The 17935-nt window shown below is 44.5% G+C and overlaps 2 protein-coding genes across 2 annotated transcripts in view; one reads left to right on the plus strand and one right to left on the minus strand.

Annotated features, from left to right (window-relative positions):
- The window catches only part of SLC36A3 (solute carrier family 36, member 3), a 27036-nt gene extending 25293 nt beyond the window's left edge, over positions 1–1743 (plus strand). Inside the window, exon 10 of the mRNA XM_011985303.1 lies at positions 1237–1743. Coding sequence (XP_011840693.1) covers positions 1237–1505 — 269 coding nt within the window. The 3' untranslated portion in view covers positions 1506–1743. The remainder of the gene's footprint in view (positions 1–1236) is intronic.
- A 6784-nt stretch (positions 1744–8527) lies between these two features.
- The window catches only part of GM2A (GM2 ganglioside activator), an 18585-nt gene continuing 9177 nt past the window's right edge, over positions 8528–17935 (minus strand). The window contains exons 3-5 of the mRNA XM_011985304.1: positions 12827–13009; positions 12258–12444; positions 8528–8774 (exon numbers count right to left, since the gene is read on the minus strand). Of these exons, the coding sequence (XP_011840694.1) occupies positions 12289–12444; positions 12827–13009 (339 nt within the window). The 3' untranslated portion in view covers positions 8528–8774; positions 12258–12288. The remainder of the gene's footprint in view (positions 8775–12257; positions 12445–12826; positions 13010–17935) is intronic.

A 17935-nucleotide genomic window follows, 5' to 3' on the forward strand; every position in this document is an offset into this window, starting at 1 on the left:
CTACACTGATTTGATCTTTACTAATTATATAAATATATTGAATTATCACACGTACCCCAAAACTATGTACATATATTATACATCAATGTAATAATTGTTTTAAAATAATAGATTTGCATAAAATTAAATCATATAAATTATATATTTACTCATTCAAACATTATTGAAATTGGACTCCCTTGGAAAATCTGTGATACTATGTGTTCACCATGTGTATGAGAGATGGAAATTTAGGAGTGTGAAGAGAAGAGAGGGATGGGGGTTGGATAGCTAAGGCTCTCTTCGTGTTTTATGGCCTGCTTCATTACTATGATCCTATTAAGAACAGAAAAATAAATGGTTGAGGTTGGGCGCGGTGGCTCACGCCTGTAATCCCAGCACTTTGGGAGGCCGAGGTGGACGGATCACGAGGTCAGGAGATGGAGACCATCCTGGCCAACACGGTGAAACCCTGTCTCTACTAAAAATACAAAAAAATTAATTGGGCGCCATGGAGGGCGCCGATAGTCCCAGCTACTCTGGAGGCTGAGGCAGGAGAATGACTTGAGCCTGGGAGGTGGAGCTTGCAGTGAGCCGAGATTGCGCCACTGCACTCCAGCCTGGACGTCAGAATAAGACTACATCTCAACAAAAAAAAAAAAGAGAGAAAAAGAAAAATAAGTGGTTGACATTCGGACAGAGCAGAAGCATCTCTCATTTTTTTTATCCATCCTTGCTTCTAGACAAAAGCTGTATTACATAGATACTACAAACGTCGGTTCTGAGCCTGGGCAAGAGTCAAGCACTTATTGAGCACCTACTGTGTACCAAGTTATTTCTTACACATGAGAGACAGCATAGTAGAGTGAAAAGGACCTTAGATCGGGCATCCCAGTGGATTCTCATCTCAGCTCTGTGTGACCTTGAATAAGTCCTGTTTCTTCTAGAGCTCTAGATTTCCCCATCTCTACAGTGAGGAAGTTATAAGAGATGAGTGGTAGAGGAGCCCTTCCAATAAAGATTATAGATTAAAAAAAATCCAATAGATAAAATATAAAAGGAGAGCATCTGTATTAGTAGTTAAGACAGGGGTGGGAGTTGCCTGACCTCTCCAAACCTGCAGTAGGCTCCCTCTCACCTCTCCAAAGTGGTCGCTTAGGTATCTGTGAAATTCTAGGACTCCAAAGCAATGGCTTGTTTCTGAGCTGCCTCTTTGCAGGCACATTCAGTGATTCTAAATTTCTCCTTTCGTTGCAGGTGTCTCAGCCATCCTCATCCCCCGCCTCGACCTGGTCATCTCCTTGGTGGGCTCCGTGAGCAGCAGCGCCCTGGCCCTCATCATCCCAGCCCTCCTGGAGATCGTCATCTTTTACTCTGAGGACATGAGCTGTGTCACCCTTGCCAAGGACATCATGATTAGCATCCTGGGCCTTTTAGGGTGTATATTTGGGACATACCAAGCCCTCTATGAGTTGACCCAACCCATCAACCATTCCATGGCCAACTCCACAGGTGTCTATGCATAATTATCTGTTTTTACGCTAATAGCTCTCCCTTCTTCCCATCCCCAGTTTGACTTCCATGTGGATGTTATATACCTTCATCAAATCCCAACATCTCTATATTAATTAGTGGCTTCTTTATCTTTCCAAGAGAAATGCAGATGAGAAAAGTTAGCACTGATGTCTCTCAGGTTACACCTTTTTTGTTTTGTATTTTTTGGATGGCCTTTTGTACCTCTGAACCAAAATTAGATTCAACTATTCATATTATCAGCCTCATTTTATGGAAAAGGGATGCCACTTACCCCAAGAACCCTTGAAACAGAGACCAAGCATAAATACAAAAGTAATGTTTTCTCCACACTGCAGTAGCTGCTCTTAAAGCATCAGATTTAGAAAAGTGTGGCCGGGCGCGGTGGCTCACGCCTGTAATCCCAACACTTTGGGAGGCTGACATGGGCGGATCACAAGGTCAGGAGATTGAGACCATCCTGGCCAACATGATGAAACCCCGTCTCTATTAAAAATACAAAAATCGGTTGGGCGTGGTGGCAGGTGCCTGTAATCCCAGCTACTCAGGAGGCTGAGGCAGGAGAATCATTTGAACCAGGAAGTCGGAGGTTTCCATGAGCCGAGATCGCACCACTGCACTACAGTCTGGTGACAGAGTGAGACTCTGTCGCAAAAAAAAAAAAAAAAAAAAAGAAAAGTGCATGTTGGGCAAGGGGAATTTTCTATTTAGATATTCTAAGTAGAAGAGTCACAGAAAGAACACAAACAGAACTCAGCAGTAATTTTGTCCAACCACTGTCTCCACCACTGATTTCCTACTGGCCCTCAGGCAAGTTCCTCCCCATCTCTCAGTCTATGAAGTGAAGGGCTGGACTAATGGATTATTAAGGACTCTGTCAACTCTGATATTCTGAAAGTGAGTAAAAGAAATTAACTTATCCACCAACCACAAAAAACTGGCCGTGCTAGTGTTGGTGAGCAGGTGGAGTAACTGAAATTCCACACCCTGCTATGTGGATAGAAAGTACTACAATCAGTTTGATAAACATCTTGTAGTCTCTTTAAAACGTAAACATATACCTACCACATGATCCAACTATTCCACTCCAGAAAAAAGAAATATATATCCATAAAAAGACTGGTACAAAAATATTCATGGTAATTTTACTTATAAAAGCAAAGAAGTTGGAAATACTCTAAATGTCTATAAACAGGAGAATGGATAAACAAATTGTGATGTATCCATACAATGGAATATTCCTTAGCAAGGAACAGAAACAAACTGTTGAAATACACAATAAAATGTATGAATCTTTAAGTATGCTGAATGACAAAATCCAGACCAAAAAAGAGAATATGAACTGGATGATTCTATTCATATAAAAGCCTGGAAAATGAAAACTAATCTGTAGTAACAGAGAGCAGCTCAGTGGTCGGTGGGAGATGAGATGGGTGAGAGGGAGGTATTACAAAGGGGCATGAGGAAATTTTTGGAAGGGATGGATAACATGTTCACTGTCTTGATTGTGAAGATGGTTTCACAGGATGGTACATGTGTCAAAACTTATCAGTTGGATACTTCAAATATGTGGCGTTTATTATACGTCAATTATACCTCAATAAAGCTGTTAAAAATAGAATATGAAACATGATTCCATTTTTTTTAAATCAGTTACATGCATACAGTCAAATAATTTTGAATACTCAGCACATTGTCATAGGAATTTTCACCAAGTGGGTTGAATTATGAGTAAAATTTTACACTTTTTCTTTTATGTATTTATATATTTTTTAAAAATAGAGACAGGGTCTCACTATGCTGCCCAGGCTAATCTCAAGCCCCTGGGCTCAAGCGATCCACCTGCCTCAGCCTCCCAAAGTGCTGGGATTACAGGCGTGAGCCACCGTGCCCAGTCAAATTTTTATATTTTTCTTTTGCTTGCCTGTGTTGTTGCATTTTTTTAAAAAATAATGTATTGATTTCAGAACTAAAGAAAATTTATTTGAAGGGGGAAAGTATTAATGACGATTTGTTTCACTCTAGTAGAAATGCCACCTTCTAAAAGCTTTTCATTGTAAACTGTAACACCAATGAAAGTATAACTCCACAGCATAATGAATATTTGTAGAGTATCAATTTTCAACTTCACCTTCTATTAGATGATTGATATTATGACCTGCATAACAGGCATTTCAGCTGGAGTTAGCAGCATTCCCCCTTTGTAACATATCGTCCATTCACCAATGGTCAGAGGCCAAACAACAGCCTCTCAGAGGAGATGTGAGGTAGCTGTGTTATCATGAAGGAGAGGCAGTGAAGAATATCCTACCACTAGATAGAAAGCTATCAGCCAAGATAAAGTCTGTGCTCTTTTGGGATCCAGACCATGAACTTGGAGAAGGAAAGGCTTTGAGAAACATATGGAAACCTTACTGTAGAATATGGAGCAATTAAATGGAGGTAAGGCAGTGGTTTATGACTTTCAGGGACTCGTGCAGCCCATCAACATTCCAATAAAAGCTGTGGCTCCTCCTTCTATAAAATTCACATATATGCATAAGTTTTGCATGCAGTTTCCGAAACAATCACAAACCTCATGAAGTATGTAGACCCTGGGTTGCAAAAGAACCTCTGGGAAAAAAAGGGAATGCAAGGATTTCTGCTTCTCATACATGATACGATCTACAGATGATAGATAGCCAAGCCTGGAACAAAGGTCTGGATGCAGAATAGAGCAATATACAAAAATCAGATAAGGGAGGTAAGCTATCAGATAAGAGGTCACCATGTAACTGGTACAGAAAACACTTTCTGATGGCAGTCAGCACCGATAGGACCCAAACTGGTCATTCTAGTTCTGCAACATAGGCGGGATTCTCTGCTGCCACATGCTTCTTTGGCAAAAACTGGGACCTAAGAGTTGGAACAGAGAGATCTAGAAGGATACAAAGAATGTGGGAAGGTCCCCCGGGACCTTCGGAATCAATTCCCACTGCACTTCTCTACTGGACAACGGTGATTTATCTCAACATGACTGAGCTGGACAATGGTTGGGGCATAAAGGGAATGATACGTAAAATCAATCAGTTTAAGAAGAAGCTGAATTCAGATCTTCAACAAGGCCATTGGAGGCCAGGCACAGTGGCTCACACCTGTAGTCCCAGCACTTTGGGAGGCTGAGGTGGGTGGATCACCTGAGGTCAGGAGTTCGAGACCAGCCTAGCCAACATGGTGAAACACCGTCTCTACTAAAAATACAAAAATTAGCCAGGCATGGTGGGAGGCACCTATAATCCCAGCTACTCGGGAGGCTTAGGCAGGAGAATCGCTTGAACCTGGGAGGCAAAGGGTGCAGTGAGCCAAGATCATGCCATTGCACTCCAACCTAGTCAACAAGAGTGAGACTCTGTCTCAAAAAAAATGAAAAACAAGGCCATTGGAAAAAAATGGGAGAGTTGAGATTGCTAAGGAGCACAAACTGAGATTGCTAAGCACATAAGCCCTGCATGTGCTGGGCTGGGGAAGTCACCCACGTGAAGGTGAAGCATTAAGAGTTAAGAGTTGGCTACCAGGTGATATAAGTCAGTGCATAAGTGCAGTGGTTTATAAGCCACAGTGGCCTGGGAATGGAACTGACAGGCAGCTCTCTAAGGATCTACAAGTCTTGTTATCCGCCATGCCCACGCTGTGCCTGACTCAAACCCACAAAGGAGCTCCTTCAGCAATTCCCAGATCTGAGTTCAAACAGGAAGAAAAAGGGGCTGGGGGGCAGAACATCTCCCTGGCATGCCAACCCCAATTGGAAGTGAAATTTATTTGGCAAGATAGACTCTCTCAAAGGAACATTCTCAGGTGGACTCAAACTTAGGAAGCTGGCTTCCTGGTCAGGGAGACATAGGTGAACCAAAAGGCTTCTCCCCACCTTTCCAGTTTCTTCTTGCCCCAGTTACACCCTTTCCTTCCAGCCACACCAGCCAGCCTTTGTCCAGTTCCCAAATGCACCATGCTTCCCATTGCTGCTGGGCCTCCATCTACGCTCTTCTCCCCTCTCTTCACCGGCTTAATTCCTCCTCATTTTCCAGATCTCAGCTATCACTTCCTCAGGAAAACCCTTTCTGACCTCAGCCACTAACCCAGATTCTGCATAAATGTTCACCCCCTTCTCCTGTACTGCAGTTACATGACAGCAGGTTTGTGATGGTTAATACTGAGTGTCAACGTGATTGGATACAAAGTATTGATCCTGGGTATGTCTGTGAGGCGGTTGCCAAAGGAGATTAACGTTTGAGTCAGCGGGCTGGGAAAGGCAGACCCACTCTCAATCTGGGCGGGCACAGTCTAATCAGCTGCCAGCGTGGCCAGAATATAAAGCAGGTAGAAAAATGTGAAAAGAGAGACTGGCCTAGCCTCCCGGCCTACGTCTTTCTCCCGTGCTGAATGCTTCCTGCCCTCAAACATCAAACTCCAAGCTCTTCAGTTTTAGAACTCGGGCAGGCTGTCCTTGCTCTTCAGCCTGCAGATGGCCTATCGTAGGACCTTGTGATCAAGTGAGTTAATAAACTCCTCTTTATATATATTTTTGTTAGTTCCATTAGTTCTGTCCCTCTACAGAACCCTGACTAATGCAAGGTTCATATTTTTTGTTTCTCAAAATGAAAACTTCAGCAATATATCTTTAAAACTTTTTATTTTGAAAAACATTCGACTTTCAAAGGGTGGCAAAAATAATAGTTTCCATGTATCCTTCACCCAGCTCTTACTAATGTTAACATCTTACATAACCACAGTACAATGATCAAAACCAAATAACTGACATTGATGAAATCCTATTTCTGGTTCTTTTTCTAATCCAGCATCCAAATCGGGAATCTCACAATGCATTTAGTTATCATATTTCTTTATTCTCTTCTAGTTCATGACTGTTCCTCAGTCTTTCCTTATTGTTCACGGCCTTGGCACTTTCAAAACGTACTGGCCAATTATTTTGTAGAGTGTCTCTCAGTTTGGGCTTGTCTGATCTTTTCTCATGATTGCACTGAGACTGCACATTTCCGACAATTCCGCAGAAGTGACATTGTGCCCTTCTCAGTGCATCATACTGGAAGGTATGTGGTATCAGTATGCCTTATTAGTGGTGATGTTAACTTGGTCACTTGGTTAAGGTGGTTTCTGTCAGGTTTCTTCACTATGGTGACTGTTTTTCCCTTTGCAATTAGTACCTTGTGAAGAGATCTTAAAATCATGCAAAATCCTGTTTCCCATCATACTTCTATTCACTAATTCGGCATTCATAGGTGTTTGTCTGCAACAACCATTCCTAGGGTGTTTGCCTAATGGTGTTTTTTTGTTTGTTTTTGAGATGGAGTCTCACTCTGTCGCCCAGGCTAGAGGTCAGCGGCATGGTCTCGGCTCACTGCAACCTCCACCTCCCAAGTTCAAGTGATTCTCCTTCCTCTGGAGTAGCTGGGATTACAGGCGCGCACCACCACACCTGGCTAATTTTGTGTATTTTTAGTAGAGACAGGAGTTTCGTCATGTTGGCCAGGCTGGTCTTGAACTCCTGACCCCAGATGATCCACCTGGCTTAGCCTCCCAAAGTGCTGGGATTACAGGTGTGAGCCACCGCACCCAGCCATTTCTTCTATTTCTATCGTTCCTTCTACATTTGTGATTCCATTGTGTATGGGATTCTATAGTGTATTTTTAGTCAGTGGACTATAACCCATTATTGTCATTATTTTATTGCTCAAATTGCCCAAGATTTAGCCACTGAGGGATGTTCAATTTGCTTCCTGTGTCCTTTCAATATGTCCCCCATGTTGTCGTTACCTATCATATATTTATTTTCCCAATTCTAACATACACGTAAAGGACTTTCTGAATTGCTAATTTTTGCTTCTGTGAAAAATTTGCTAACTAGACTCCGGTATTTGTGTACTGTTCCTTTTCTTTTTCAAGTATCCCATCAAAATGCTATCACTTCTTATTTTTCTTGCCCACCTCCTTCAATGTGGTTGTATTACGCATTTGAAATACAGTTAAGTTCATCTGTTACTGTTTGTATTTCATTTTGAACTCTCCTCATATCCTGGTTGACTTTAATTACTTTGGGGGGGCATGAGAAACATTACTATGGCTCTAAGAGTCACAGTTAAACAAAATATACTCAGATACACCTGGCAGTGTTCCATCCCTGCCTCCTTTATACCATTATGATTTCTCCTTTCTTTCTACTCTACACCCACCTACCATCCATAGAGCTCATTACTTTCTGGCCAATCTTTCCTTATTTACTTTGCATAAACAAGCAGATACATGTTCTTACATCTCCTTCTTTCTTACATAAAAAGTACCACATTCTATTTTTTGTACTTTGCTTTTTGCATTTAATGTATCTTGAAAATAACTCTATACCGATTCATAAAGATCTTCATTTTTTTTTTTTTTTTTACAGCTCAGTAATATTCCATGTGGATATGCCATGGTGCCATGGTTTACTCAGCCTTTCTCGTGTATATGAACATGACTTTGCTTCCAATATTTGCAGTCACAGTGCTGCAATGAGTAATCTTGTGCATCCGTATGTTTGTACTGTTGGAGGTACATCTTCAAGGGAAATTCCCACAGTGGAAATAGTTGTGTCAAAGGGTAAATGCTTCTGCAATTTGTTAAGTACTGACAAATTCCCCTCCAGAAAAGTCATACTAGTTTGCATTCCCACCAACAGTGATGACAGTGTGTTTCCCTATAGCCTTGCCTAACAGAATGTGTTGTTCTTTCTTTCACCAGTCTGAGATGATAAATGGTATCTCAATATTATCTCAATTTACATTTCTCTAACAAGTTAGTTCGAATATTTCATTTTAAAGAGCCATTTTATATCTTTACATGAGTGTGTATGCTCATGTCTTTTCCCAGTTTTTCTATCAAGTTTTTGGTCCTTTGTCCCTTAATTTTTAATTCCTTATATAGTAAGAATACTAACTATTTGTCTGTGATATAGGCTGGATAAATTTTTCTCCCAGTCATTTGATTTTATTGTGTTTTTACCAAGCATTTTTTTTCTCTTTATGTAGTCAAATGTGTCAATATTTTGTTGCCACTGGATATTTCCACCACGTTTCCTTCTGTATTTACATGGCTTCATTTTCTTTCATTTGGATCCTGGATCCACTTGGAGTTCATTCTTGCATATGGTGTGAAGTACAGGTCTAACCTCAGCTTTCTCCAAGTGGCTTTCCAGTTGGCTCAGCACCATTTATTAAAAAGTCTGCTTTGACCTGCGCTTGAAGATGCCACCTTTAACTCTTCATCCCCCACCCCTAAGAAACTTCAAGGAACATATGACTCAAGAGCAGAGCAGACATAAAAAGATTAACTGAGCTACTGAGATTCGGTGAAGAATGTGAACTAAAAAGCAACTGTTGAGAATAAGGCTGGAAGATCCAACAGAGAGAAACAGCTGTGAAGGTCATCGCCAGGCGAAGTGTCAGAGCCCCAGCATTGAGAATTGGTCAACTCGTGGGTGGGTAAAAATAATTCACCAACAACAGTATAGGTTTGAAAAAGGAAAGGTATTAGAAAGGAAGAATGCTGCAGAAGACTGTCCGGAGCTGCACGCCCCGGCCATAGCGAATAATAATTGACGATTAAAAACGCCTGAGCTTTATTCATTTCCACCTTACACCTCCTCCCTATCTTTGCCTTTTCCCCTGTATTAATACCTCATAAAAGATGGCGCTCTTCCTGCTTCTTCTTCACCCATTTTTCCCGCGCCCGTGAAAATTGCTACCTGACAGCGCAGGCGTCACATGACGTTCGACCACGCTACCAATACCTACCTGGCCACACCCTCCGCGATGAGATCATTTTCGCCTTGGCCCAACCCCTTCCCCTCCAAGTGTATATAAGGCACTGCATTACCGCCATTAAAAGAGACTTGATCAGAGCACTGTCTTGTCTCCATTTCTCGTATCTCTTGTTCCCCAAATTCCCACCCCCTCTTCCAGGGCCTGCAGTGACGATCCCGTGGGCCGGGATAGAAGACTGCGGTGGGGCACCCTGGTGAGAGGACTGAGCATACCATGGTGGATTTTTCCTTAGGGATATTTATGGACCTTAAAGCGGGACCTTGGGGTTGCACAGTCAGTTTCAGCATCGCATTCCGGAGATGTACAGAAATTTTAATTACTTTTTTTTTTTTTTTTTTTGACAGAGTCTCCGTCACCCAGGCTGGAATGCAGTGGCGCGATCTCGGCTCACTGCAAGCTCCACCTCCCGGGTTCACGCCATTCTCCTGCCTCAGCCTCCAGAGTAGCTGGGACTACAGGCACCCGCCACCATGCCCAGCTAATTTTTTTTTTTTTTTTTTTGTATTTTTAGTAGAGACGGGGTTTCACCGTGTTAACCAGGATGGTCTCGATCTCCTGACCTCATGATCCACCCGCCTCGGCCTCCCAAAGTGTTGGGATTACAGGCATGAGCCACGGCACCCGGCCAGAAATTTTAGTTACTTGTAAGGTTTTTTTCGGGGACAAGAAATCTGGAACCAGATGCCTGCTTTAGATAATAGGAAAGTCTAATTACTTCTTATTTTCCCCAGATAAGGAGTTTTGCCTCTGCATGGCCTGTTTGATAGTCACCAGGTGGTCTTTGCTCCCTTTTAAATTCCTCAGATAAAAAGATTTTGTCTCTGGGGCCTGTTCAATAGTCACCAGGTGATTTTCACTCTCCGCAGTCATGATGTGATGGAAAGCAAAATAGCAAACGAGGGAACAGGATGGCGATGAAGCAGAGACAACAAGCAAGCTCCTGCGACATAAGCAGAAGGGTCCGTCCCTGGAATCGCCTCGGCTCACCTGTACCGTTCCAACAAACCCTTCCAACCAAAAGAGCCCCACCCCAAAAACACTTTTGAAATGTGATCAGTGAAATCTGGAACCAAAGCAAGGGAGAAACTGTCAGCAAGTTAAAAAGATTTATTGCTATTCCAGGCTTCAGATGAGCCCAGAACTCAGGGCTGGTGTGTGGTTCAGAAGTTGTTATGGTGTAACAGGGTGGTAGAAAAATCCAGGCAGTTTGATGTCGAGGCCACCCTCTCTTCCTTGGACCCCTGCTCCAAAAGCAGCTGCTGGTGAAGCTAACTCTTTCCCATCTGCCTCATTCAGCCGACAGGACTCTGAGACTGAGGCAGCCACAGCTCACAGGTGAGAGGCTGTCCATACCTCTCCTAGCACTGGAAGTGCCTTCTCCTTGGGACCGGACTCTATGGCTTTGGCCCTGTGGAGGGAGAAATGGTGCCACAGGAGTTGTCTTAAGAAGACAAAGCATGCACGGTCTGAGATCAGAGGTTGTGAAGTGGCCACCCATGAGCCAGTCCGTTTGGGATACATCACACTGCACAGCTTTTTAAAAAAATCATTAGCTGCCAATCTTTTAAAATGGTAAGATTTCATATACAAATCTGGATTTTTGGCTTCTCTAGGAGTAAACGATGAAACTTTTTTTTTGAGACAAGAGTCTCACTCTGTCACCAGGCTGGAATATTGCCAGTATCTGGCAATACTGGGCCCACACCATTCTTACGTGGCACTGACTGGTCATAGCTAGGTAGCAGTTGTCTTCACAGACTCGCTATGCACTCTCCAACTTACTCCAGTCCTTGTCACCCTTAATTATATTTCCAACTGGAGACCAGGCCTCAGAGGCCTTGTATCAATGGGCACATGTGCTGTGACTTTCTGTATAAGAAATATTTACATCGTAATAGTACCTTTACTCAAAAAGGAAAAATCAGCTGGGTGTAGTGGCTCACAACTGTAATTCAGCACTTTCCAAGGCCAAGTGAGCAGACCACGAGGTCAAGAGATCGAGACCATCCTGACCAGCACGGTGACACCCCATCTCTACTAAAAATACAAAAATTAGCCAGGCGTGATGGTGGGCGCCTGTAGTCCAAGCTACTTGGGAGGCTGAGGCAGGAGAATCGCTTGAACCCAGGAGGCGGAGGTTGCAGTGAGCCGAGATTACACCACTGCACTCCAGCCTGGTGACAAAGTGAGATTCTGTCTCCAAAAAAAAAGGGAAAAGTCGAAATCAAGCCTGGAAGCAACTTGTTTCTCATGGTTCTTGTCACTCATTTAAGTCTCTTGCTAAGCCCTGCGGGTACCTGAGTTTGTAAACAACGGAGCACCCCTAATATCTCCCCCAAGGGATTCCTCCCCCCGACCCTACCTCTCCAGGATACACTGCACCCTAGTATTAATTGGGCAAATCTAGAAAGGAAATTAAAATTAGTCACAGAAGTTAAGGGAGGAATAGACTAAGAGCAAATACTTTCGCCCCTTCATTGTAACAGGGGGTTGGAGGAGAACAAAAACGTTAATACTCTCACTCTGCTTTTAACTTAGTGACAAAAAAAAAAAAGAGTGAGAGAGAAAGTCATAAAGATTCTTCAGGTCCTAAAACACTCTGGTTCCCATTCCTTAACTGCTTTGGAAATGAACAAGGCTCTTTAGAGAGAAAGAGCGAATGTTAACCGGGATGAGTAACGTGGTCAGCCCTGCAGATGCCCCGGGCTATCAAGAACTGCCCAACTCATCCTCCCTTAGGTCAGGGCTGCTTGTCCCAGCCTAAAATGTAAGTGGCACAAAATGATTTTCAGTGAGCGTAGCGGACTCATTGTAGAAAGAGGATTAAAGGGGGCAGAGAGGGGGAGTTTGGCCTTGGCAAACACAAAACAGAGGAAAAGGGACCTTCCTCACACTGCTCCATTCTGCTGTGGCAGATGCCACGTTATACGCCCTTTAGAGAGGCAGCGATCTTGATGCAGCCCAGACGCTTCCCACGGTTGCTCAGGATGCTCTCTATGCGGTAGTTCCCAGTGGTGAGCCAACTGGGCAGCTCCAGGTGAGGCACAACGAATTCGCTCTTGGGCAGTGAGTAGGTTCCCTGTGGGAAAGCCAGTGGACAGCCAGTCAGTGGGAGCCTACTGATGGGGTCTTTCTCCTAGAGCCACTGCTAGGATTGTAGCCATGAACTACCACCCCTCTTCCCATTCTCAAAACCACCACACAAGATTACAGACTGCCATAGCACTGTACAGCATGGATTATTATGGGAAAAGGGCCCTGAAGATCACGTCTAAGTTCAAGTCTCCCATTTCATAGATGGATAACTGAGGCTCCCGAAAGATAAGTGATTCCTGATAGGTCACACTGGCTTACAAATCCAGAGACATGCAGATCTGCAGGAGGAGAATGCAAAGACCCTTCTCTCCAAACCCCATCTCTTTAGCCACAGGGGTAACGCTCTCTCCTCCCTAAGTACTTACTTCTTTGAAGGGACAGTGGCAAGGAAGCCCATAGGTACGCAGGGGCTCTGGGCAGGGCTCCCCAGTAGGAATTAACATGTCAAGTACATCACAGAAGTCTTCAAAGGTACAGCTGCCAATGTAGTCTGTGCATGGGATCTTGATCCAGAGGCCAGCCACTTCCTTCTCCAGAACTAACTCCACCTGGTAAAAAAAAAAAAAAAAAGGTTTGAAAAAGGTTATAAGTATAAATTCTAGGGCAAACATACCAGCTCTTCTGTCTCTTCAAAAAAGCAGCAATATAGTTTAATCAAAGAATTTTTAACTGGATGAGATCTTAGAGACAGTCTGTTCCAGGAATGGCAACACTGTGGCCCATGTGTGAGTATAGTGTATTATTGTGCCCATGGCAGACATTAATAATCAAATGTGAATTTTCCCCCTACACTGAACTATACATAGACTTAGGATTCCTTTTTTTTTGTATCATGGCTCACTGCACTCACTGCAGCCTCAACCTCCTGGGCTCAGCTGATCCTCCTGCCTCAGCCTCCCATGTAGTTGGGAAACACAGGCAGGCACATGCCACCACACCCAGCTCACTCTGTATTTTTTGTAGAGATGGGGTCTCACTTTGTTGCCCAGGCTGGTCTGGAACTCCTGGCCTCAAGCAATCCTTCCACCTCGCCTCCCAAAGTGCTGGGATTACAGGACTCCCAAAGTGCTGGGATTATAGGTGTGAGCCATCATGACCAGTCCATAGTCTTAGAATTATTTAGGTGGTCACTACCCATTGATTGACTCTAACACTTGCATTGAAATGCACTTGTCATCTAACTGCTAATTGGTTAACTGTGGCATTGTTTCCTGGGCTTCCCTTCTGAGCCCAGTCTTGGCCCCAGAATCCTTTTCTGCATAGGACTTCAGGTAGTTACTACCAACTGATGAGTTGGTTACCAAAATGAACCCAACTGGCTGCTCCTGGGTCACATTTTCTCTCTACAGCCACAGAAGACAGAATGAAGAACAACAGGAATGTATAGAAAGATCACCTTGGGACTGGTATAAAATTGTAGCTAGGCTACAACAGATGGAGCTACCGCAAGGAGTAGGGGGCTCCCTGACTCAGCTGGGAAAGCTACAAAAGACTCTTGTGCCTGGAGTCGAGCTGGGTGAGAAGCTCTAGAGCACACTTCACACCTCCATGCTGTCGTGACTTTGCTCCCGTTTTGGAGGTTGAAGCTGACCAGGAGGAAGTGGCCAGAATTTCATGGTGGATGTCCCAGTTGTGCCGGGCACGTGCTGAACAGTCACCATGTTATTAGTTGCCTCTAGTGTCAAATGAGTTGTCCTTTAGAACCATGTCCATCACCCACCAAAGGTATCAAGGTAAAATTCTAAGGAAAGAGTACTAGGAAATTAGCTTTCTCAAATATCTGATTCCTTATCGGCGTTATGGCAAGAAATCACATTTTTAGGATCCCTTTCAGCTCTGACATTCTAATATTCTAGGAATCCCAGCCTCTAGGCTCACTTTATTTGGGGCTCTGTTTCTAAGAGATAAATCCTGGATGGGCACTTATATCCTCAGAGGCTGCTGGGCTCAGGCTGGTTCCCAGGCCACAGACTCAAGTCTTCCAGATGCCCCAGATGTCGAGATACTAGCTGCCTTCCTGCCTTCCTCCAGGCCCAGAAAGAACAAAGAAGTCAGCACATCCTGTGTTCTGAGTGGACAAATTCAAATTGCTCCTCTCACTGGCCTCATCTGCTGCTAAGACATACCCATTATCTCCACCACTGGCCACACAGCACCCTCTCAGCCCTCCTCTCTCTCATCAAACCTGCTTCTACCCCGCTGCCTAGGAAAAGTCAGAGGGCCTAGGTTGGAATGCTAGTTCTGCCACTTCCTAGTTTTATTGTCCCCTTGGGTGAGTTGCTTAATCTCTCTCAGTGGCCATCCCCTTACCTTTTTTTTTTTTTTTTTGAGACAGAGTCTCACTCTGTCACCCAGGCTGGCGTATAGTGGTGTGATTTTGGCTCACTCCAAACTCTGCTTCCTGGGTTCAAGCGATTCTCCTGTCTTAGCCTCCTGAGTAGCTGAGATTACAGTCATGAGCTACCATGCCTAGCTAATGTTTTTGTATTTTTAGTAGAGATGGGGTTTCAACATGTTGGTCAGGCTGGTCGCAAACTCCTGACTTCAAATGATCCACCCGCCTCGGCCTCCCAAGGTGCTGGGATTACAGGCGTGAACCTCAGCCTCACCTCATCTTCAAAAATGGGATATTTTAGAGTGCCTACCTCTCTCACAGGTCCCATTGAGAGGGAAATACCAGCACTTCGCACAGTGCCTGAAATCAAAAGCTTCCTCCTTCGTGACTTCTGCCCTGCCTTTTTCCTTAGCCAATACTCTCTCCTTGTGTCGCCAATACCGTAATGAGAATGTTTGAACCAGTTATGCCCTGAGCGAGAGCACGCAGCAGAGGAGGCCAGTAGGGGGACAAGTCCTGCCAGCGCTCCTCCCACCAGGCTGGAACCTGTAGGGCTGCATCTACCAGAAGGGGTAGTGCCTCCCTCATCTCTACTTCTACCCCCAGCACAGGACCAGCACGACACAAGAAGTGTACTGAACTGAAGTCAACAGAGGGTTCTAAGGCAGCAGCCACGCCTACCATTTGGAAATTACAAATGATGGCTCATTTCTGATTCTCAATCTATTTGCTACCATGACTCAGAAAAGGAAGCGAGGCAGAGTAACAAGCCCAGGCATGTATATGACTTTGGGTGCTAGGGGAGCCAAGTTATCAGGCCTGAAAGGCTGGAATAAGACAAATACAGTGACAATTTACAATTCTCAAGGTTGGGAAAACCAGGGTCCCACAGGCTGGAACTTGAGGGAGGGCTGGGCAGTGGCTATGCCGGATCCCATGGAGCAAGTCAAAAGAGAAAAGGGAGCTCCTGAGCAGGCTCCAGTCTTACCCATGGCCATGGAATCTGGGATATCTAACTTTTAAAAATTGCAGCTGGGGTCAAATCCACCCAGGTCGCAGATTGACTTTTGATAAAAGAAATTTCACTACGGCAAGATCAGAGGAAGAGAGGATGGCAGCTGCTTTCTTGGGTTTGGGCAGTCACTCTCCTCTGGGCCTCAGTGTAACAAGGGGTCGAAGCCCCACGGACCCCAAGAGTGCTCCAGGCTCATCTAGAGCTTAGTTCTGGGCAGCTCTCGTAAGCGGGTCTGCTGGGCAAGGGGAGAGTTCTGGAACTGAATCTGCAGCACTCCTCTCCCCTCCCCTGCAAATACACCAAGCACTAAGTCTACCTCCCTGCCAGTAAAAGCTCAGGAAACAAACCCCAAGATAAACACACCAGCTTTGTCCATGCTAACAACTAGCTTTGTGACCTGGGGCAAGTTGCAACCTTTCCTGAGACCCTTTGTGCCTCATCGTCTCTTCTCCCCAGCAAGTGGTCAGAAGAGCTTTCATCTAATAGTTGATATGCACATATCTGAAAAAAGAACTGAACCAAATATATATAGAGAGAGAGAAAAGAAATATTGGGGGCCAGGCGTGGTGGCTCACTCCTGTAATCCCAGCACTTTGGGACGCCAAGGCAGGCGGATCACCTGAGGTCAGGAGTTCGAGACCAGCCTGGCCAATATGATGAAACCCCATCTCTACTAAAAATACAAAAATTAGCCAGGCGTGGTAGCGCACACCTATAATCCCAGTTACTCTGGAGGCTGACACAGGAGAATCCCTTGAACCCAGGAGGTGGAGGTTGCAATGAGCCAAGATTGTGCCACTACACTCCGGTCTAGGCAACAGAGTGAAACTCCATCTCAAATAAAATTAAATAAATAAATAAATAAATAAATAAATAAATAAATAAATTGGGGAAAGAGAAGGAGCAGAGGGGATCTGAGGCCAATTTTTACTAAGCACAAGTGACAGTAAAGACAGAGGAGATTATGTAGGCCCAAATTTATGACAGGTAATGAGGCAATGGAAAAGAAGAGTAGGGAGTAAAACCCATCTTAATGATTTGTGAAGAAGCCAGGAAAAGCAGGCTGAGGGCAGAAGAGGGGGTTTGCCAGCTGCTTGTTTCCAAGTCAGTTGCATAGCCCCGTCCCTGGAAACGCCATTAGTGGTTGCATGGTGATGGCAGCAGAGGGAGCATGGCGGATGGCCTACCAGGAAAGCCCACACTCCAGATTCAGTAGAGGGAGCACACAAATAAATGTGTGTGACCCTGGCAGAGAAACAGTCCAGTGTCCATATATAGGGAATGATTCCATCCTTTGGCCCAGATCCAAGGGTACAGGGCTTGACCCCCTATCGCCTGAGGAACAGTAATGGAAATACAATGACTCTGCTAGGAAAAGACTTGGTAGGAGGTGCAGGGGAGCTGAAAGCTGCCACATATCCGGGACTTGTGTCTGGGTCAAGAGGCTGCAGGATAAGACAGATACTAATCGAAATGTTCACAAGATCTAACATGTACTGAGCACGTCCTGAGTGCCAGGCCCTGTGCAAAGCACTCTCTACATTATTTTCTAACTCAGGTATTGCTCAACGAAAGCCCATAAGGTAGGAGCTGTGATTAAGACAGGTCTAAGGGTAATGACAGACACACAGATTCCAAATCAGGAATCTTCTAAATAATTAGACAAAACTGGTACCAGAATAGATCTGGATCAGGAACAGACTGAAGGGCATAGAGGAACATCATATAAAGGTAGCAATTTTAGCTAGAGAGGAAAGGACCATAATAAATGGTGTTGCAATGGATATATGAAAAGTCTTCATTGTTTTCTAAGAAAATATAAAAACATACACCCCTAAAATAGTCAATGGATGGAAACAAACAGGTTATTCCCAAAGTAAACACAAAAGGCAAATAAGGCCGGGCGCGGTGGCTCAAGCCTGTAATCCCAGCACTTTGGGAGGCCGAGGCGGGCGGATCACAAGGTCAGGAGATAGAGACCATCCTGGCTAACACGGTGAAACCCCGTCTCTACTAAAAAATACAAAAAAACTAGCCGGGCGAGGTGGCGGGCGCCTGTAGTCCCAGCTGCTCGGGAGGCTGAGGCAGGAGAATGGCGTAAACCCGGGAGGCGGAGCTTGCAGT

This window comes from Mandrillus leucophaeus, unplaced genomic scaffold (assembly GCF_000951045.1).
Source record: "Mandrillus leucophaeus isolate KB7577 unplaced genomic scaffold, Mleu.le_1.0 Scaffold282, whole genome shotgun sequence".
Lineage (NCBI taxonomy): Eukaryota > Metazoa > Chordata > Mammalia > Primates > Cercopithecidae > Mandrillus > Mandrillus leucophaeus.